Genomic DNA, 22,694 nt, shown 5'->3' with positions numbered 1-22,694 from the left:
TAAGATTGCCAGTTTGATTGTTAGATTACAAAAAAAAATATGTATAGATTCTTAGATGACAAAAAAAGCCCCAATGAACAAAAAACCAAAAAGAAAACAATCAGAAGACTGGAAATACTGCCCCAACAAAAAGTATATTCTGATTCACAAACCTAAAGATGAACTAGGAAGTTCCACTTACTAACTTTTCCTAAATTCCAGTCACCAATGGTGTGCAATAGTTTGCAACTCTTGAAGAAAAATGTAGGAAGTGAAAATTCAAGAGGTCTGCACTGTACCAGAGAGTGCTGACTGCTGTTAAAAAAAAAATTGGTGAAGACTCCTAGGGGAGGAGGATGTCACAAGTAAGGAGAATGGCTTGTGCCTACGCACAGGAGCTGAGAGCAGATTTGTATATGCTTTTCCAGTGAAAGAGAAATTTTAAGGAGGTATCTTGTCCATTCAAAAAGATTAAAACACAGCTGGTAGCTCGAATCTTTCAAAAATACCCTCTTAACAGCAAAAATTAAACAGAAAATGTAATAAATAAGGTTCATTTTATATGTAGCTGATAGAAAATATTAAAGGGAGGCTGTTGGGTAAATTCAAGCTAGTACAGAGGCAGTGAGTGTGGATTAAATGCAGCCTAGAACATGCAGTTAGAGATTAGTGTGTTGAAAGTTACAGCTTAGAAAGCAGATGTCATGGAGAGGTTTTTAAGACAAGTAAAACCTTTTCAAAATGGTGTGAGAGCAACATTCTGAACGTCTTAATTTTTTGCTTCTTTGAAACTTCTGTTTAAATAGCTTAAATTTAGTGTGGTCAGGAATTCTTGTTTCTTATGATGTAGTGAATTAATGAGTAATGGATAAGGAAAATAAGCTACCTAGCTGTAGAAAAGTTGTATCAGTAGCAAAGCTGGACTTTTTTTAGTGCCCCAGTATTTTCCTGGTGGAAATGCTGCTATTAATCTGAATTAAGCTTACTCTGCCAGTTTTGGTTGAGGATGTGACCTAGTTGCAGGTGGTAACAGGGGTCTGGAAATAAAGTATTGTGTATCATATGGGAAGAGAGAACAGACATCATAGTACAGGTGTCTTAGTATAGCACAGGGAGCTGCTATCTGGTGGTAGAAATTCAGGTTTCCTAATAATTTCTGTGTTTGCAACCCAGCCAAGATGGTTTGTCAGTTTGTGTATTCTTCAGTAAAAACTGATTGGAATCACCTGTGCATTTATTGCCCTTTGAAAAAGAATGGAACATTTGTATTATTAATGAGGAACCCGACCCGTTCTGATAAATTAACTGGGAGTAACTAGAGATGCTGGAATCATCAGGTGGGTAATAGCTTTCCAAACCCTGTAGGTTTGTTTTAGGTTTGTTTTTTTTTCACAGCTATTATTTATTCAACAGTGTGTGCCTGCCTTCTCTGCAGCTGAGAAAAGACAAGCACCCTCTCCAGAGAAAACAGTGGCAATAAAACTTCTGCTTTAGGTCTTTATAGTCTAGAACAGAGCTGGGTTTTAGAAGCTGATAAGTGGAAGGCTGTTCTTTTTAAAATTTTGGTACCAGTTAAAGAAAAGTGTAAGGGCTGCTTAACATTCCTATGATACTGGGCTCCTCCTGTAGTGTCTGATTACACCTTTCATGACACCAACTAGTTTCTCCAGTCCAAGTTGCATGTATTACAGCTCGCCAATCCCAGTGTTTGTGCTAATGATCACTGAAGGTGGTGTCTCATTGCACCACCTTTGTTTAGTGGCTGCTGGAGGCATTGGCTGCAGGAGGAATTGGCTGCTTACAGCTTATTCCATAAGAAATAGTTCTTTTGTTGGAAACTGCTATTTACTGACCTTGCAGAGGATGAGCAAGCTTCAGCGTAAACTTTCCTTTGCTTCAGGAACGACAGTCAGTTGGTTGGAACCGAAGATCTCCCTGGCAAACCACTTCAAAAATGGAGCAGCTCAGAATTTCCCAGCAGAGATAAACAAGCCAGCATCTGTCAGAGAAGAGCAGTCCATTGCAGAGCCCTGCCAGCTAACAAGGGTAAGGTAATGTGACATCCCATTTCTGCGGGGAATTATTCAGAGGAACACCTGTAAGTGTTTCAATCATATTATGTGAAAATGATTTAATGACAGTCATTCTCATACTTTTGGTTAGCTGTGTAGGAGGAGGAGTGAGGACAGTTGCAATAAATGAAACTCTCTGCCTTGTTTATTCAACAAATTTTTGCTGCTTTATGTAACTTGTTGTCAGTTGGGGTGGTAATGCGTGGCATTGAAATAGGTTTTTTGCACTTCATTATTTACTTGTTTTAGATAAAATGTGAGGGAATACTGCTTAACTGAAATTCGTGGCACTCTCAAAATAGGCCCAAGAAGAACTGCCTAAGCAGACAAAAGACAGAATTCTTGGTCTCCAGCTATTACATTTCCCTTTTTTTTCTAGGTCTTGTTGCATCTGTTTCTCTTAATCTCAACAACTCTCATCATTTGACTACAGGGTTGCTTAATGCATTTGAAATACAGTTACAGTCTGTATCATTTTCAGCTGCAGTCTGTATCATTATAACTGACAAAATGGATTTGAATTGCAAAACACTGAAGTAAAAAACCAGCAGGGATTATGATGAAGAACATGTTTCCCTAACTAAGCTAGAAAATCATAATTACATCCTCTTTATGCTAGTTTGTTTCACACAGTTGTTTGGCTGAGACTGTGTAACTGTGTAAAGATAATGTGCTGTTCTGTATCTCTGCAATAGCACTGGGCTGTCTTAAAGCAAAATCGAAATGGAAAGGATTTTTTTCAATTGCTATAGTTTATAGATTTTTAAATGGGTCAGAGTGGTTACTATTAAGTTAAAAAAAGAAAAGATGAAACAAAACTAGGAGCTTTCAACTAAATCACTTAATTCCTTCCTTTCAGTAATTAGACTGGTCACACTTTGAGTACTTAACATATTTGAGGTATGACTGGTGTTATCATTCCCTGTAGGTATTTTCAGCTCCCTTATTTCTGAGAGCAGAACAGCATAGAATCCTTGAAAGGAGTCACCTCTGTGATGCTGCACTTACCAGGATTTGAGTTCTGTGTGAGGGCTTGGGCGCCTGTTTTTGGTGGTTGAGTGTTTGTAAATCTGCCTTGAGCCAGGGCAGCTGCTCCAGGGCGAAGGGCTTTGCTTAGGCAGAGGCACATTGCTGCCTTCCAGTGGCATTCAGTGCCTCTCCCCTCTGAATCTGCCTCCCTCCAGCTGTTTGCTCCAGGAGGATGCAGCTCAGAGCCCTAGGAATGCCACCATGCCTCCTGCCTGAAGTGTTTGGCTTTCTGCTTGGGCTGTGGTGGTTGTTAAAATGGTGCAGATAAATTTTATTTACACTACTCCAAGTTACATTTTTTTTCTTTCACTGTTACATATTTGCACTCGTAGCAACATGATAATGCTTGTGAAGCGCAGCTTGTGGATATCATGCATGATAGTAGTCATGGAACTCATGAACAGAATTACAGTCTGATGCAGCCTTTGGAGTAGTGATGGCAGCACTGGAAAGGCTGAAGTAGTGTGAAGGTGGAGGGGGTTGGAATTGCTGCTAGCTTTTGGTTTGCTGTTTTTGCATATCTGTTAGATGCTTGACATTCTGTGAACTCACAAAACTTACAGGAATTTCTTTTAAGCTTTTTTCTTTTTTTCTATGACCCATATGATAGAGGGTGAGAAATCTGAGCCTGAATCCTCCAGATGTAATCTGCACTGAGTTATCTTCATATCCATTCAAATTCTTCAGCTGTTGTTTATCTTGGGAGTAGATTCCATTGTGTAGCTCTCTGCAGGGGTTTATTTAGTCTTTTTTCATACATGGGCAGTTAAATACAATATGAAGTACTTTTTGAATACTGTCTGGCCAGTTACATCTTTGAGCAAAGTTTATGGCTCTTATTGCAGGAACCTGAAGAAATAAATCCAGATGAGGAGCTGGAGGATATCTGTGATGATAAAGAAGATGACCTAGGAGCAGTGGAAGAGCAGCGCAGTGTTATCTTACATCTTTTGTCCCAGCTGAAACTTGGCATGGACTTAACAAGAGTAAGTAACTGAAGTGTGAAGACTGGCTGCAGTAAAAGTGAGGTATCATTTAAACCTCAGCTCCTGTATTGAACAGTATTGAGTTTAGTATGAAATTGTGGCCAGTAGCAACATGAGGTCCCAAGATTTGATGTCCCAGATTTAGACAGGTTTAGGTGAATTGTGCTGACTCTATCTTTTCTATTACTTTCCCTTTGTGTTTTCTACTGTGTTTTTATTACCCTTCCTGTAATGGCCTGTTTTTTTTCCAGTTTGAACCTTAGTCTTTTTATGCTGTTTTCTTCAGCCTTCTCATATTTTTCTTTCTGCTCTGTTTCTATGATCTCTTTCCTATCTTGATAATGCTTTTTCACACAACCCTACACCTGTGTCCATGATGCTTCTGAAAAGAAGTTTTCTTTTGGTTCCACCTTATCTATCTTTAGATGCCTGTTTAAGCCTCTTTGCTATTGTCATTTCTGTGTTTGCTCACAAGCAGGCAAGAACAAAGTTACACTGGAGAAAATTGGATTTAACACTTGAGTGCAGATCTCAAAAGCAAGCAGCTTGGAAAAATTAACACTCAGGTGCAAATAGACAACTTGGGTAGCAAATCTGGGAAAATCGGGCTGCTACCAGCTTATGTTCAATTCATTCCTGTAAAGGCTTCTTGCCATAAGCACTAGGTACTTTGAAATCAAGAAATGGATTTTACGGTGGCTTGCAGTGAGGAAAACATTCTCTTTTGGAACTGTGGATTGTTATTTTTTTTTAAACCTGTGTTTTTTGAGCATAACTACATAGCCCCTAGAAACTTTTGTACTGTGCAGCTTGTGTTTCACAGCTTGAGAGGGAAAACAAAAAGGTGGTGTGAACAGGCCCTGCTGTCTGTGGGTCACATGTAAACCCCTGCTGCTTAACGAGGAGCTGATTAAGTTACTCTATCACTTACATTGAAGATTAGATTTAGGATCTCTTTTTCTCTTAGTTGAAACAAATTGTTGAGCCTGTCTCCCAGTTGTGACTTTTGGCTGTGTAAGGAGAGGCTGTGTTTATTTCAGCAGAAGCGAAGCACTGAAGTGGACAAACCTGACTTTGAAACAGGTAATGAAGTTGTTAGAATTGTACTTAACTCAGTTTCAGGATACTGAACTGAAAAGCCACTTAATACTCAAGGTTGGTGTTGCAACAACATGGCAAGTGTGTTCAGTTTAACTTGGATGTCTATTAAGTCTTATGTCTGTGCTTTTTCTCTTTGACTGCAGCTGATTTAAATGGATTGTCTTGATCCCATGTTGAGATTCTCTGTGTTGCTGCTTACAGCAGTTAGTTATGTCACTGAGTTTTGCTATGTGAGCCTTGTTGCTGCTGTAGAGAAGGAAAACACTGATGATATCCACAGCCCTTCACTCTAGGGGATTTCCTTTGTCTGAGGAAAGACAGGATTGCTGTTTTTTATAGTGTCAAATGTAACCGTGAAAATACAAGGTACCTCTGCGCAGAGGCACAGGATCAACCCATCCTGTGCTGCTTCTCATGGATGCTTGTCCTAGTTGCTGTGTGGAGAGAGATTCTGCAAGCTCTGCAGTGCTAGCATCGCTTCCCAGCTTTCCTCTCCATCAGGCCATACCTTTCCTAACTTCTGCTCTGCACCTTCTTTGCTGTAGTTTGAGTTCCTTCATGCTTGCTTTCTCTTTCACAGGTATATGGGACACATTATCTCTTGGTAGCTCTTTTCATGTTTTCATGCTCAGTCCCTTTCAATCTCTTCAGTCCTACTAGTGCTCACTGGACTTTTTTCTCCTTGTAAATTGCTTTTCTGGAACTTCCAATCACTGTATTTTGCTCACATCTTACAAAAGGAAGAAGAAAGTGCACTCTGAAAGTGTGGTGTACCAAACAGGACAGACTCCTCTTCCCAAGGACTCCTCTTACAAAAAGCCAGTCTCTGTTTTCCTGACTAGAACTTTATGGCTTTTCTTTTATTTTCAGGTGGTTCTTCCCACCTTCATTCTGGAGAAGCGGTCGCTGCTGGAGATGTACGCGGACTTCATGTCGCACCCCGAGCTGTTCATCGCCATCACGAACGGCGGCAGCGCCGAGGAGAGGATGATCCGCTTCGTGGAGTATTACCTCACCTCCTTCCACGAGGGCCGCAAGGGAGCCATCGCCAAGAAACCCTACAACCCCATCATCGGGGAGACCTTCCACTGCTCCTGGAGGATGCCCAGGAGCAACGTGGCCACCGATGGTGGCACCAGCTCCTCTGCCCACACCCCCTCGGAGCAAGTGACTCTGCCTAAGGATCCCGAGGGCCAAGCAGAGCCGGACTACTACACAGTGAAATTCGTAGCTGAGCAAGTGTCCCACCATCCTCCTGTCTCAGGGTTTTATGCTGAGTGTGTTGAGAGGAGCATGTGTGTCAATGCCCACGTCTGGACAAAAAGTAAATTCCTAGGAATGTCAATAGGAGTGACGATGGTTGGCGAGGGTAAGTGTAAATTCTCTCCTTTGTTCATTTTAGAAGTTTGTTAAAGTACTATTAATATGATAGCAAATTTGATGTTATATTCAAAAGATACAAGTTGTCATTGTAAACAGCAAATTTTCATGTGGGAGGAAAAAATAGGTTTATGTTTTGCCAAAAATCGGGATTATAGTTGGAAATAAAATATTGACTTCTACACCAAAAGCCAGTTACTGTGATCTAAACTGATATTTATGAATTAATTTGCATCAGACATTTATTAAATAGAAGAGTTGTTGCATTTCTCTGTATTGTACTTATCTTCCTCTGCACATTTTGATTTTCTTTAACTAGAAAAATTGGATCCTTTAGGGACAGAGAAGGGTAACTGCCCTCAAACTGTAATTTTCCTTTAGTTATTAGCATTTGCTGCATAAGATGAAACAGCCTCTCCCACTCTATCCCCTGTGTATTTTATTCAGTACCTGGGGATTCCAGGCACTTGTATATAAACTAAACTCTGGACAAGGGAATGCCAGGGTATGTGAAAGACACATCTTTGGCTGTTCAGGTAATTTCTGAAGTTGATGTCCCTTGTAGGACCTTTCTCAACTCTTAACTTTTTTCAGAATTTCCCATGATGTTTGTGCTGATGTCAGACACCCAAGGGTACTGTGCTCCAGAGGAATTGGCTGGGGCAGGCAGTTAGATGTTGTGCTGTGTTCTTGTAAAGGCAAGAGGGAGATCTTGTGCTTTTGGTTTTTTCCTAGGAATCAAATCCACTAATCTTAAAACCCAACAAAAAAATCTAGTATTTAATGAGATTCTTGACATTTTTTGTAAAAGTTGCTGTTAGAAAGGAGTTGGGTTTATCTTGGCAGAGAGATGCAGTAAGGAGAATTGTCTCTGCTACCTGCCTTCAGTTTGGGTAAGGTGTATTATAGAATGGGAAGGCAGGAGTATTAGCCTTCCTCAGGATCTGCAGTTCAGGGAATTAATTTGTTATTTCTTTTTGTCAGAGTAAGTCTTGTCTTGCCGTGCTCCAGAGCCATCAGTAAGAGAGTGACTAGCCCTTATATGCACTACTGAAAAATGTGTGCGTAGCATGGGATTGTTCTTCATGGAACAGTATTATTGATATAAATGTCTTTTCCCAAAAGAGAATTAAATGCACATTACTCAAGTTACTACTTTCAGGAAAATGTTTGTGTCTAGAATCTAATAAAAATCTTGTGTGGGTTTTTTAATTTTCTTTTTTTGTTTGAGGGCCTATGAGGAAAAGTAGCCAGATGTATTGACTATTTGTTTCAACAACTTGTTTGGCTTTTTCTGAAATGGTACTGGTTTACAAATTCTTGTATTTCTTCACACAGGTGTCTTACATCTCTTGGAACACGGGGAAGAGTACACCTTCTCTCTGCCCTGCGCCTACGCCCGCTCAATTTTAACTGTTCCTTGGGTAGAGCTGGGAGGAAAAGTCAACATTAACTGTGCAAAAACCGGGTATTCTGCAAGTATTAACTTTCACACCAAGCCCTTCTACGGTGGCAAATTGCATCGGTGAGAACATTTTGTTTGTTTGAAATGAGATTGAGCTCACTTTTGGAGAACTGAAGCTTACATGTAGTTCCATTTCACTTGGTGCAATTTGAAAGTGACACATCATTTGGAGTTTTCTTTCCGTGGCTCACAATGTATCTTTCACTGTGCAATAGCTACTCTTGTGTCATAAGAGATAAGTTAGAGGATGTGGTTTTACTTCAGTGATTTAATTTGGAAACTGTTTTGTTATTTGTCTCTCTGAAGTTAGTCACAGATGTAGAGGCTTTCTAAAGAGAGATCTCTTCAAGGTACTGTAGCAATTGAAAATTTGTCATGGTGATGATTGGACATTGCCAAAAGAATCTCTTGATGGGAAGCAGGAGTGTTGTCATGGTTACTCAGAGCACACGGGAGTTGCTATGGCAATGGTATGGATTTTTTTGTAGAGTGACCCTTGTTGTTAGACCTCAGCTGGATGTTGGCTCTTTGGTCCTGTACCTCTTTAGCAGGATGAAATAGGGGATAATGATAACAGACAGCTAGACATGTATCAGTCATGCCAAGATTACAAATAAGTGCCAGCAGTTTTTTATCACTAGAGCAGGTTCAAGTAGATACTATGGTCTGCAGTGCTGGCAGTAGTTGTGTGTCAGGGCAATGCAGCCTGGAGAAATACAGGTAATGAGAGTTTGATGGAGTCCAGTGCTGCACCTCAGTAGTGAGTGATATAACTTTGTTTACTTTCAGCTGAGCAGCAGCAGTAGTTTTGAGACTGATATTAAAATCCTGGATGTCAGTATTGTCTTCTTACCAGACAACGCTTGGAAAAATCAAACTGTTATAGTTGTGAAGAAGTAATTGCAGAGTCTGAGCAGGCTGATCTCTGACATACTGTGGATTCAGGCTGTTCAGATACCTCTTGGGAGGAGGACAGGGGCTCCACCATGTGTAAGAGCTTTGGTGAGGTGTGGAAGTCACAGGATGAGAAGCAGCACAAACTTAAGGCTGCTTGCTTGTCAGCTGTTCTGTCTGCTGGTTTTTGTAATGGAAAACTGTGTGACCAGCACATACTTATCAGTCTGGATTTTTTAGGCTATTTCTCATAAGGTTAATTTAGGTTTGACCTGCTGGACCGTAATGTGACAGAAGTCCTGGCAGCTGCCTCCTGCTGTGAGCTGGCTGTGAGCCTTCCCCCCTTGCCCTGGAGATTCCCTGCAGGTCTGCTTTGGCTGGCATTCAGTATCTCTGTGCTGGAAGGTCTGACCTGTGATACTCATTTCATTGCTTGAGATAAAATTCTCTTGTTTTGATGCTAGGACTGGGGAGGACAGGTAGGTGCAGGCGCAGTGGGAAATGACCAGTGTGTGTGGAAGAAGGGAAGTGGCACTTGTGTCCTGTGCTCCCCTTTCCTCTGAGTGTAGCACCATGCAAGGTGGCAGCACAGAAGTACTGCTTTCCACTCTTCAGGATGCAGTTGTTCAAAGGACATCAGAGCAAGCTGGAGGTGTGCAAGTTAGCTGTCCTCAGCTGCACACAATGGAAGTGTGGTAGGAGGTGTATCCTGTGCTTTGTGTGAGCGCTGATGAAATGTTGGAGAGCTGGAAAACGGTGAGTTTTAGAGAGATTATGTACAGGTAACTGCAGTTTGATTGGAGCTAGAGGTAGTATCCTTTGTGACTCCTGCAGCACCTTACAAGTGAGAATGTCTCAAGTCTGGTATGCATAGTGCACAGACCCTTTTATTTCTTTGTTTCTAGGAGAAAAGTTCAGTTTGAGACTGGCAATTTGCTTGCCAAGCAATGCTCAAAAACTGGATCAGGATGAAGTGGGTGTCAGGAGGTCTTTGTACAGGTCTTGAAGCTGAGAAGAAAAATTATGGTGATACTTGAGCATTATGCAGCACTTTGAATGAAATACTGCATGTCAGAAAGACGTCTTCCTTCTATTGTTATTGGCAGAGGTTTCTGTGGAAGAGACAGAAAACAAAAGCAGTTTTCCTGATTCCTAGTTTCCTACCTTGCTTTCTGCCTTTGCATGTCTGTTGCTTATGTGAGCAAGGTGAAAATGAGACCACCTACATAAGGAGAAGGTTGAAATGTAAAGATGTGAGATGAAGTGCCAGCAGGTAGTGAGATATATTCTTGCCAGAAAGTTTCGTTTTTATTTTTTAAGTCTGAACTATGTATCTGATGTGATATTTCAAGTGGAAATGATCAACTGCTTGTTCTATGTGAATCAGCTTGTGTTAGTTTCTTTTTCATTTTCAATTTCCTTAAGAGGCTTGAAACAAGCTGAAGCCAAAAATGGAGTTTCCTGGATAACACGATGAGAACTAGAGCAATAAGTGAAAGTCACTTTGCTCTTTGAGCTTCTCCACACAAATGCAATTCAAATAACTAACATTTTTCAAGGCAGCGTGACAAGTTTGCAAATTCGTTCAGGATTGAGTGATTATGCAAAGAATAGTCCTCAGATTTCTTTAGCCATGGCTTTTTAAAAATCAATCTCTTTCCTAGAGTCACAGGTGAAGTGAAGCAGAACATGACGAACACGGTGGTGTGCAGAGTGCAGGGGGAGTGGAACAGTGTGCTTGAGTTCACCTACAACAACGGGGACACCAAAAACGTGGACTTGACAAAGCTCTCTGTGACAAGGAAACGAGTCCGGCCCCTGGAGAAGCAAGGCCCCTTTGAATCTAGGTAGAGTATGTCTTTGCTCTTGCCTCTTTTCTTGACCCTTTTTGTCCTAAGCAGTCTGGTGATTGCCTTAGGAAAATCTGCAAATGTAGATAGTATTTATGGGTAGTACTTAACAGCAGTGATCCTAATTTTTTTATGTTTTCTAGAAATAAAAATCAAGAGGGGAAAAAAAAAGTGCAAAACCCTAGTGCAGGCAAATGGTTATTTGTTTAATCTCCTATTTATGAACAGAGGGGATTTTTTGAGTTCACAAAGGCTTACCAGAGACCAGAATATCCCTGTTAGTTTTGTTTTTACCCATCAGCTACACAGCAGGGCAGCTCCTGACATCCTTAGAAGAAGCTGCTTCTTGAATAGCACTTCCATTAGCAGCTTTAAGGGGTTTGCAAACAGACATTAGACTGGCACTGCCAGAACCTCAGAGCCCTTCCTGCCTGCTCCCAGTGCTGGTGTAGCTCTAAGACTTGGCCACAAGCCCTCACCTGCGCTGCAACGCTCTGACCTGGGCTGGTTTGTCACATATAAGTGGACAGAGTGCTCCCGTTCCACGGTGATCCTGCAGTTTGAGGTGGCTGGCTGGGAAGCCTTTGGAGCAGTGAAGTTAGCAGTTTGTTTTGTAGGAGGCTGTGGCAGCACGTGACAGAGTCTCTGCGGGATGGAGACATCGATAAGGCTACGGAGCACAAGCGCGCCCTGGAAGAGCGGCAGAGGAACGAGGAGAGACTTCGTGCTGAGACAGAAACTCCTTGGTGTACTAAATACTTCCTTAAAGATGTAAGTTTACAAGCAGTTATCTGCTACTGATGGAGGTAGAAGCAGAGCTGTTATGCAAGCAGGATCTGGGTTCCATCAGAGTATTTTGCCTTAGATCTTAGAGTTTAGATTTGTGGAATCTGTAGGAGTAACGTGACTTAAGAATTTCTGAGCATGTGAAGATGTGAGTTCATTCTCCACTTTGTAAATGCTTGGACTTCGCATCATAATGTTTTCCAGTTTTCTGGTCTCATTTCTTTTACCAAGCACTTCCTCAATGGCACATGAAAATAGTTCGCATATGTAAGCAGACTGTAACAGTAAATACCCAAATAAATTAATCAGGAGTACTGATTTTGCTGAGGTTGTATGTCTATGTACTCAACATAATATTCTTAGCAAGAAGGAATGTGAATTCATTCTCAACTTACCACTTTTTTTGTTCTTCTACATTACATTTTAGTTAGAGCTTATTTGTTTAGTGTCTTAACCTGTACTTGAGTAATAGTAGTAGTAAAAATATAGTAAGACTTTTAACAAGGGGAAGTGTAGCCTGCCCAGGAGGATTGGGAAATGCTGGTATGATAACTTTGAAATAAGCTTTTCTTGTGATTCATATGGTGAGACCTTGCTTATGTAGAGACCTTTATGAGCCCTTTGCAACAGGAGAGTTCTTGAGTAAAATTAATGCGGTAATAGTTTGGATTCTCCTTACAGTGAAAGCTTTATCTGTTTCACTGCAGTGATGTACCCCTCTTCTTCCCATAACTGGATATAGAACACAGACTAAAAGATTTTTTTCTCTTCAACATATTCCAGGTTTGTTTTGTCAAGTTCAGGACTAGCTCCCATTAAGGTTTTTGTTCTCTAAAACTGTGTTAGTATGATTAGCTCAAAGATAGTTGTATTGTTAGTATTGTTGGATTTGCAAAAGGTGAAATTCTGTTGCTAGTCCAGGATACAGAGGTACTCAGAAAACATTTAAACATAATCCCAAGCACTGCATTTCTGGGTAAACAGTTGGGCTGAGGTAGAGCTGATCATCCTGGGTAGCTGCCTCTCTGCTGGCTGCTTATTTGGTTTCTGAAAATAATTTGGATCACACAGTTGAGAAGAGTGGGTTAATTACAAGTGGGTTAATTGCAGTCTGCTCCCAGAGAGTGTGGGGGCTCAGCAAGAGCCTGTGTGTGTCCTGAAGCAGTGTCAGCAGCCTGCAGTTCTGATCTCTGTGCCTCAGTCTGTGGGAGTTAAAGATACCAGCTCTGTCCCTCTGCTGTTCACAGCCATCAGTCTAATAGTTGTGTGAAGGCAGTTCTGCCAAGGCAGTGTCTTTATGATAACCATACTTTCTCTTTAAATTGCAGGGAGATGGCTGGGTTTACCATAAACCTCTCTGGAAAACAGTCTGTGCCGCACAAACTCAGCAAACGGACAGTAACTAGAAAAAAGCTGCTTTAAGATGAGTTTTCTGGTTTTCCTCTCCTTTTCCTCTGTCTCTCAGAACACAGTAATCACACTGAGTGTCCCCTTTTTATGTAATTGTGCAAGTTTAAATGAGCATAAAGAAATAACTATACTAGGGCACTTTAAAGCTATTTAAAGAAAAAAAGGTAAAAATCCAAGTTGTAGAGACAAACCTGCCAGGTACATTCAACCAACTTGTTTTTTTGTATGATCCAAGAGATTTTATCTGCATTGTGTAAAATTCTTCTAAGTAGATCTGATTGCAAAAGCTGCCTGAGAGAAGAAGGAACCTGTTGGATTTTAGAGTGACATAGGAACTCTTTTGGAATCTGTGTCAAGCTCTTTAATCACTGAAACCTCCTCAGTACACATGTAGACAACAGCAACAGAAAATTGCTGCTTTTATGCCCAGTAATTAACCTTCTTGGCAAAAACTGGAAGGGTGTTGGAAGATGTGCCTGAAATCAGTATTAAGAAACAACTGGATCATGACGACCTTTTCTTCGGAGAGAACGTGTGCATGCATTGGAGGAATATGGGATGTATGTAGAGACTACTTTTCTTTTTTATGGATTTATAAAAGCAATTAGTAGTGTAACCATGGAGAAATTTTTCCTCTGAAACGTTTTAATATACTTGAAATAATTGACTTGAATTGAAAAGGTAATTTGAACTCTTTTCAACTCTAATTTTATTAAATCTCTTTGAGTGACTGGTTTTTCTCAAGTTATAATATAATGAGATCTGGCCTGATTTTTCTCCTCCAACTTCTCTTCCTGAGGACTAAGGCTTTCAAAATGAACAGAAAACGTACAGTTTTGTATTTAAATCTCTCTGCCCACCTAATCGTTTCAGAGATGAAGTATCAGTGTTACAAACTGTTCTTGGAGTTGTTTTTTTGCTTTTTTTTTCTCCTGTGGTGTTGTTCAGAGCAAAGCATTGAAATGTGACCTTGAATACATGGACTGTAGGTCCTGGTTTTTCATCTTACCATAAAAAAGCCCAAACAAACATCTGATTATGCTGAGGACTGGGTATTGATTTGAAACACAATCAGATATCAGGAAACTGTATTCAGGTACAAACATCCTTTTTTTTTTTCTCCTTTTTATAACTATTTTATTGAAGTCTAAGAATTGCTGGCAATTAAGAATAGTACTTACTATGGCTTTCGTTATTGTTGTAACTACAAGCTACCTTAATTTTTCCAACAGTGGTGCCTTAATCTGTTTTTTCTTCTGATGTAGTCTTCCAATCAGTGTATATAACATTATCTGCCACTTCTCAGCCATGGCAATGGCTGCACCTGATCCAGCATCATGAGAACTCACAACTGTGTGATCTGGTAAGATGTTTTCCATAGAGAAGATGCAAGTGTAAGAATGCATCAGAAGGTTTAAATAACCATATTAACTTTCAACACAAACTGTAAATCATGCAAAAAAAAAAAAAAAGAGTTTGGTTTATGCACAACTGTTTTGATCCTCTTGTACATTTTTTTTTTTGCTGTGAAATGCACTGAGATCTCAATGCAAGTCATAGTCTGTTTGTGAGAAGTGGGGGGGGTGGGAGGATAATAAAGCTACAAAATGATTCATTTGTTCTGTCTGCTTTCCTAGAGATCAGGTGACCAGGAAAGAGTAGGTGGTTGTTTTCTTTCATGCTGGAGATCTGTCTGGGCTTTCCTTGGTCCCAAAAGTGGGATATTTTGGCACTATGTGCTTGAGTGGTAACTATTCTCTAGCAGAAGAATGTTTTAGGCCCTACTTGTCTTGTTTGTGATATTCTATACAACCATCCTGTTGTGATAGTTTTGGATATCCATTGGGCATTTTCATGTTTAACTGGGAATAAAAATAAAAATTAAAATAGTGGGATTTGTTCCTCCTTGTTTCTTGGTCTGCGGCACATTTGACTCCTTGGCGAATTCCAGGATTTAGGATAGCAATCGTGGTGGCAATGTGTGAAATTCTTCCATGGTTTATCAGTACCTGCTCCAAAATGGGGTTTGTAGAGAAACAAATTAACACTATACACATTTCATGGTTGTTTTATCCATGCCACGTGGCACATTTGCTTAAACGAACAGCAAGGGCTGTGGTGCAAGGCCCAGCTTTTAATACTGCAATGATCAGAGCAAAACTTCTTTCAGCTGAGCACACTCCAGGAATCAAGCTAACTAAAATACAGACTACTCAGTCACTAAACTCACCTTAAAATATTGATTTGGGATTTGTCAAGGTGATAGCTGTAAATGAGACTGAAAAGCTCCCATGTTGACCATAAACCCATTTGTGTTCCTTATATAATGCTGTTAGTCAAGTTATTTCTCTTCCTCCCTCATCTGGAATGCTTGTGGTTTCACAGTAAGAAAGGTGTTACTAATTTTGTTGTGTAGAAATACACTTAATGCTGAAGAAATACTTTGATACAATACATGAAGTGATTTCTTTAAATGTGGGGATGGTTCTAGGAAAAAAAGGAGATGAAGCCTTTGTTTGCTCAAGTGATCACCAGAGCTGTTTCCTGATATGGATTTAGTTATGATGCAAATTTCTGCTTCGAGAAACAAAGAACATAGTGGAAAACCATTTAAAAAGAAAAAATCTAGCCACTGAATAACCAGCTTAAATTTTAGTTATGATACTTCTGAGAGTGGCAAACACCCTGCGGAGTAATGGATGTATTTTTAACTCTGACCAGATTTGATTCTCTTGCATAACTGATGTTGTTTCCATCTTGTACCTTCTGGAGCAAAGGGAAAGGCTCAGTGCTGCTTCCTGTGTCAGATACTTGCTAGAGCCACAGTGTGTTCCAACAGGGAGCAAGGCAAAATAGGACATTGGCTTATGTTACTGTCTGTCTTCTTGGCTTGGTTGGGCCCCACTGAAGTTAAAAGCAGAATGTTCATTGATCTCAGTGGTTTTAGGCTCCCTGAATCATAAACAAGTCTTGGATCTTAAAGTGGCTGTCCTTAGAGGTGCTGTGCCACCTGCTGCTGCTCCTAGAAAACAGTGTGACAAGTCAGCCCTGTTTAACACAGGCATTCAGGCGTGTAATCCTGATTGATTTCTGCTTTATGGAAAAAAATGCACTATGCAAATCAGGTTCTTCAAGATGTTAGGCATGGATAGGGGAAAAGAATTTTTTTCAGCATATTTATAGTATGAACTGTCAAGCCTAGGATGAAGTCTGTCTCTCCAGGAGAATTTGGATTTTGGTCATCAGAATCAGAGATGCAGCCTTTAATATCTAGTTTGTACAGGCTGGTTCCCCCTCTGTCCCTGTCATCTGTGGGAAGATCAGGTCAGAGTGCCTTTTAAATCCTTTTGAGTTTGGAAGAACAAGTGAACACATTCATCAGTGTCCAAAAAACTTGGTGCAGAACTTGGTATGAAAATTCTGCACAAAATACTATGGGAAGGAAGGATTGGACAACCTGGAGAGGAGTTTGGTGTGTTCTGTAGTTTTTTTATCTCCATGACAGAAAAGCTGTCAAGAGCCCCAAGCTCTGTTTCACTTGTGCTGGGGCAGTGGTTAATATATTAAAGAAATGAGGCTGAAGTCAGGTGGGTTGGAAAAGCTGTATTTGTGGGGAACTGGGGAGGGTTTTTCAAGAGAAGAGGGTCAACTTGAAAAATTGTGAGGTGTCAGGAGGTAGCAGCCAGGTGAAGATTAGTGAGAATGACAGGTGTGGTCACAATTGCAGATGTCGTAAGTGGTAGCTAAGCAATTTTTTTGTTATTTAGATTTTGTGCAACCTAATTCATTGCCCTTCTGTCCTTCTTTGGAGTGTTTAGAGACTATTTGTTTCTAGGCTTTTAATTTAGCAGCTGTAAAAACAGTCCAGGGAGGTGGAAATAATAGCTAGAGAAGAAAAGGTTTTTATATGGGTTAGTGCTGTCACAGCTAAGCACTTAAGAGAACCAAAGCAGCCCTGCAGATCTGCTTCCCTGCTCCACATTGAGGAGCCTTGGCTGCAGAAAACCTGTGGCATCTGCATGATTTGCTCCCTTCCTCTCTTTCCAGGTTGATCCATGCAGCTTGTGGTGGCAAGCAATGTATTCCTCTCGGGTGCTATCCCAAAAAATACACCTCTGTGGAGGTGTCAGGTGTGGGCTTGCAGGACTTAGGGGCACCGGAGATCTTTGCTCCCAAGGGTGGAGGGATTTGCACAGTACCAGGTGTGAGTTACCTTTCCTTAATTACATTCCAGAGTAGAGGCAGCCTGCGTTGATCTGGAATAAAGGTCTCAGTTCAGTCTGATCCTGTTTCCCCGGGTGGGGTAACCCAGCAGTGGAGTGTGAGAATTTCCAGGAGGATTGGCCAACACCCCTGTGTTGACACTGTTACTGTGACACAGATCTGGCTGGAGGTGGCTGGAAACTGGTCTGATGGGGGAAAGGATTGTCCAGATATCCTGCCTGGAGGGTTTTTAGGGTGAAAGAGCCATGTCTACACCGGTGACTTCTTTTTTCTGTCTCAAAGAAGCTTCACACACCCATCTGAACTATCAATTAACCCAGGAATTCTCCAGTGAGGAAAGGTATGTTGGAGTTGCATTGTACCAGGCTTTTGCAAACTGGATTATTGTGGATCTTTGCACAACACTGCATGAGTGATTTTCTTGGATGTCAGCATTTTTCCATAGAGGGTGTGGTACATCTCATTATGTCTTTTTTTCCTGCTACAACAGATTTTGTGTGTGTGTGTGTAGGCCATTAAAAAGAAGAAAATTGTTTCAATCACTGCAGAATAAGTTAGAAAGAAACTCATGATGACAATATGGAAGGACTTAAAAAAGATAGACATGGAATCCAGTTGCTTATTAATAAAAGATTAAACATTATTATTTTAAAAAATAAGAAAAGGAATGCTTTGCATCATTATACATTTTAAGTAAGTACAAAGTCAATTCATATAATAACATTTTACTTTAACCACAATATTGATTGCACAGTTCACTGTATCTGCGGGAGGAAACAGATCTTATAAATAATTTATGTACTAGATCTTAGTTCCATTTTGAAAAGCTGAGGTTCTTTTCCCCCATGAGCTAAATGCTTCTCCCTTATCCTCTTGTTCCCCGCGATGAGGACTTTTGTCACTGAATGTTTCTGCTCCCGTCGCTGTCCTGGTGCTCCCCAGCTGGAGAAGCTGTTTTGCTGGCCTGGTTGTCCATGTTGTTGTTGAGGATGTCATCACAATCCATCTGTGCCATCAGGTTGAAGCGCTCAGCCACGCAGTGGGCGGTGAGCCGCGCCTCGGGGTCGTGGTCCCAGCACTCGGTGATGGTGTCGCACAGGAAGCGCATTCCCTGCAGTCACAAGGGCTGCAATTAGCATCAGGAGGCAGGAAGAGGAGGATCTAACAGTCTCAGTGGTTTACCACACTTCTGTCAGCCTCCTGCAGAAAGGCTGGTTTTGGCCAAGCTTAAGCACAAGAGGAATCAGCCTCAGTAAGTTGTGGAAGTGCTGATGCTTCCACTGGCACTGCTTGTGTGAGCAGCAGCCTCAGCTCTCACAGCATCTGCTCCCAAACATTCCCCATGCTCCCTGCAAACTACCTTGTGTTGGCTCTGAGACTTACAGCCTGTTTTCTTTTAGCCCCTATTTATTTCCTGTCTCATTTGGATCAGAGAATCCTAAAGTCAGGAGGGATAGGAGAGGTGTGGGCAGTGACCTGTAGTTTACTGGCTGAGTCCAGGCCTCTGGGTTTGAGCTGAGCCCTGCCTGTTACACCTGGAGGGAGGGGATGGGGGGAGAGGAAGTTTTCAAAGGTAGGTTTGGAAATAATTTCATAAATCTGACTTCTTGTTTTAGTGGCATTCTGAAGGAGTGCCAAACACTCATTGCAGTGTGCAGCTGAACTTTGTTCTTTTATCACAAGACAGCATTTTGTTTGAGATGAGGTGAGGTGCTTCCCAGTTTACTCCAGAGGAGCACATGGAGTTCCTCTCAGGTACAATATTTACATCTCCCAGAAAGTTGGTGGTTTTTTTGTTTGTTTGGTTGGTTTTTTTGGTTTTTTTTTTTTTTTTGTGTGTGTCTAGGGCTCTAAAAAGACTCACAATATTTTGGAGTTAGATACAAAATAAATGGCAGTATTCAGCTGGTGCTTTTCCCACTCTTCAGCTAGTAACACAGAATAGCATCAGAAGCTATGTTGAACCTTCCCTTGCCCATTTAATTCCATCATGTGCTATTGCTCTTGGCATCATTGTCAACTATGGAGCTCAGTGGAAAAATCATTATTCTAAATAAAGCTTCATGTTTTTCAGTGGGTTTTATATATTTCTTGATTTGTAATTAAGAGAACCCAAAAGTTTCGTATGGACCCACACAGGAAGAAAGTCCATATCCTGCAGAGATACAGGGTGAGTTCCATCTGCCCTTCTGCACCTTAGTCAGAACTTGCTGCTGTCTGCTAAGGCTCATTGTGCTAAATCTTCCATAATAGACACAGATTGGAGAGAACAGGATTGTACAGCAAAACTGACAGATGGTGTGTTTCAGCACCTCTGACGTCACTCATTTATTAGCTTAGTTGAAAGGATTTGAGGGTAATTGATTACATGCAAAAATGAACTAGCTGAGGTGAAGCTTTTAAAATCATCCTGTTTTTAAATAGGACATCCAAGATTTTCTGTATTTATTTTTCCCTGAAATCATAACATTTGCAGTTTGCTTTGTAGTGATGATGCTCTTTTGAATAGTATAACTGAAACTTATTTGGCTTACAAAATGAACTTAGTTTGGCTTTTATATTTGATATCTGCTTTTCTAAGATTCCAAAGGATGCTGAGTTGTACAAACATATTTTTAGTGGCAATGTTGACTTAAGCTTCCACTGCTTCTTCCTGTCCTGCACCAGCCTCTGGTTGTGCCAGTACCTCAGTCTGTTCAGCTGCTTTGTGAACCAGATTCAGGAATTTACCTGTCCCAAAAAAAAAGGTTTTTATTTATGTGTTGGGGTCTGAAACAAGGTAGGAGCACGGACCTAAGGGGCCTGTAAGTTACCTGGGAAACTGGGGATGAATTTATTTAGCTGACTTTGTTATGGGGCCTTGCAAGCAGTTGCCCTGAAGCTGCTATTAGGTGAGTCAACCCTGTCAGGGAAATTAGTGCTGACACTTGCTAGTTTTCACTTGACTGAGAGCAATCCTGACAGTTGAAACGTGGAAGTGGCATTTGAAGCTCTGCAGCAAACTTATTTTGATTAGTGGGAACATGTATGGGTGCCTCCCATTCAGGTGAGTGACTTCTCAGTGTCACTCCCACAGGAAGCCAGCCTGGACCCCTGGAGTGGCACAAGCCAGTGGCTTTCTGCTGCTTCCCAGCAGATGGTGCTGCCCAATTCCTCATCTTAGGGAGAACGGTTGCAAAATGCCCAGAAAATGCTGTAAAGCCAGCAGGAGATATTTATTAGACCAGCAGAGATTAGTCAGAAAAACTTTCAGCAACATGATGTGGCTTTGCTGTTCCTCTTTCCCAGTGACCATCAGATGGTCCAATAAAAGTTCCCACCTTGTAAGCCTTGCTCTGTTTGCCTGCTACACCAGCCCAACTACACCAACATTATTTCTGGGAGGTGATTGCAGTCAGCCTCCCTTCAGCCCTGGGAGCAGCACAGTTCAGCTCACACTCTATCAAAAGTGTGATTTTTGACAACCCAAGCCTCTGTGTATTTTTTCAAAGTTTATCAGAAACCCTGGGAGGTGAATGTCTGAGATGAATACTCAAAGGCTTCAAGTATGTAGCACTGCTGATTGAAGTTCCTGTATTTGCCTTTGTCAATGAAAAAGGCTGGGTGAGCTTCAGAAATGGACTGATAAACTCCCTGGGGGTCCCACAGAAGCCATGGATTCATTTGATGCTGTTTGCAGTTTTGGGCAGTCAGGTCAGCTGTGAGTCTTTGAGAGGAGACATTGTAGGAACAGGGCAGAGTGGGAGCAGAGGCAGTGTGTTTTACAGGTGGATACTGCAAAATGATGCACTGAGCACTGCCAGGCTCTGAAAGCCAGCAGGCTCGATGTTCCACCTTGATTTTCAGGTGAATGGGAGTGTTGATCAGCAGATGGTGTTTTTCCACAAGACATGTGAAATTCAAGAAGTACCAAAGTCAGGCAAGATGTGGAAGTCACAATCAGCATGCCTGTTACCCCTCGTGTCCTCAGTGTGTGGCAGAAAGCACTGGCCTGGGGCACAGGACCCTGTCAGGGCCAGGAGGGAGCTCTGTTTCTGTAGCTGGTTGCTCTGGGTGTGCTTGTGGATGGTTTTAATAGAGCACATCTTGTCACTGCTGAAATGTTCCTGTTCTAGAACACTGGGTTATGCCCTCTGTGCTGACACACTTTGCTTTCAGAGCCTCTGAAGGCTGGTGAAAGACTTCCCTTGACAAGCTCTGAGCCTTGCAGAGTCCCTGCTCTCACCTTTCCTCACTGCACTCACTTTTCCTGAGTGTTTCACATGAATGAGATGCTTCCTGGTTTGCTCTTCCTTGTAATAATGGATATCTTTCTCTCATGTTGAAGGTAATTTTGAGCTTGAAACCTTCCCAACCAAGTGGGCAGAAGGCTGGGTGTGCTTCCCTTGCCTTCTGTCCCTGCTGTGAATGGCTCTGTGTGAGGGATTGTGTGATTCCTGAGCCTTCCAGACAAGGTGCTAAGGGGAGAAGTGGGGTGAAATACAGTGATTTACTGTTTCATGAGAAGAGCTGCACTGAAGTGCTCCATTTTGCTGTTATCCTCAGTGTATCTGAAACCCATCACCTGCCATTCACAACTTCCTGATCATGGCTATTGATCAACACACTGTACTATGCCCATGGCTGGTGGCTTTTGTGCAACAAGGAAATGAGTCCAGCAGGACTTGTGTGGGCCCAGCCACCCACAATGGAGCTAAAAGTAGATCCCAGGAGTTCTGCCCACTTTTCCTTTGACTGTAAATTTAATTTTTCAGGCTGGTTTAGTGAGGAGGAACGATGAGTTGCTCTTTTCTGGAGCAGTTTGTCCCAGCTTACCTGGTGCACCAGCCAGCTGCTTGGGATCTCGGGCCGGCCTCTGCCGTGCAGCACGATGTCCCTCATGGTGTCCACACAAGGCTGCTCCTGGACTTTGGACCCAAAAGGCAGCTCATAATTCTTTACCTCTGCAAGGAAGCAACAGCAGGATCACAGGATGTTTCTAATGCATTCCCTGCTTTGTTTTGTTATGGCCCACTGGATGAGAATGGATTTGTTTTTAACAAATAAATAAAAAACAAATAAACAAAAAAATAAGCAGAGCTGGAAACAATTGAGAATTTGAACACAGAAAGGTAGTGTTGGGTTTTCACATAGAGGTTCTTTTCAAAGACAGCACCGAGGAGCCATCTGACCTCCTTCCTGACCCCAAAGGACCTGGTTTGTCTTTGGGTGAGACAATTTGAGCAGGCAGAAAGCACTGTGCTGGTGAGGGATGAGAGGCGTGACTGACACAAGAATTTCCAGATTTCTGCTACAGGCAGGGAATGGATTAGAGGAGAAATGGCCCTCCTGGAAGAGCAACTCCATGTTGTGGAAGACCAAGGAGAAACTGGCTGTTGGCAGAGGGGAGACCACCCTGGTTTCTGCCAGCTCCTGCCTGGATGTGAATGAAGGTGAGAGATGGGGATGCTGGCTTGGGAGCAAGGGATGCATGGGGCATCTAAGCCAGGCAAGGGCTTCCCACTGCCAACCATGGGGC

General features: G+C 41.8%; 2 protein-coding genes across 2 annotated transcripts in view; one reads left to right on the top strand and one right to left on the bottom strand.

Moving 5' to 3' along the window:
- OSBPL11 (oxysterol binding protein like 11) overlaps positions 1-14,847 on the top strand; it is a 38,492-nt gene extending 23,645 nt beyond the window's left edge. The window contains exons 7-13 of the mRNA XM_056496523.1: positions 1,880-2,025; positions 3,926-4,066; positions 6,038-6,536; positions 7,886-8,072; positions 10,571-10,753; positions 11,374-11,527; positions 12,871-14,847. Of these exons, the coding sequence (XP_056352498.1) occupies positions 1,880-2,025; positions 3,926-4,066; positions 6,038-6,536; positions 7,886-8,072; positions 10,571-10,753; positions 11,374-11,527; positions 12,871-12,948 (1,388 nt within the window). The 3' untranslated portion in view covers positions 12,949-14,847. The remainder of the gene's footprint in view (positions 1-1,879; positions 2,026-3,925; positions 4,067-6,037; positions 6,537-7,885; positions 8,073-10,570; positions 10,754-11,373; positions 11,528-12,870) is intronic.
- Positions 14,848-17,795: 2,948 nt separating this feature from the next.
- LOC130255618 (TGF-beta receptor type-2-like) overlaps positions 17,796-22,694 on the bottom strand; it is a 29,284-nt gene continuing 24,385 nt past the window's right edge. Inside the window, exons 6-7 of the mRNA XM_056496528.1 lie at positions 21,992-22,119; positions 17,796-18,287 (exon numbers count right to left, since the gene is read on the bottom strand). Coding sequence (XP_056352503.1) covers positions 18,075-18,287; positions 21,992-22,119 — 341 coding nt within the window. The 3' untranslated portion in view covers positions 17,796-18,074. The remainder of the gene's footprint in view (positions 18,288-21,991; positions 22,120-22,694) is intronic.

This window comes from Oenanthe melanoleuca, chromosome 7 (assembly GCF_029582105.1).
Source record: "Oenanthe melanoleuca isolate GR-GAL-2019-014 chromosome 7, OMel1.0, whole genome shotgun sequence".
NCBI lineage: Eukaryota > Metazoa > Chordata > Aves > Passeriformes > Muscicapidae > Oenanthe > Oenanthe melanoleuca.
Note: the sequence above shows the minus strand (reverse complement) of the source record. Positions and strands in the feature narration are given on the sequence as shown.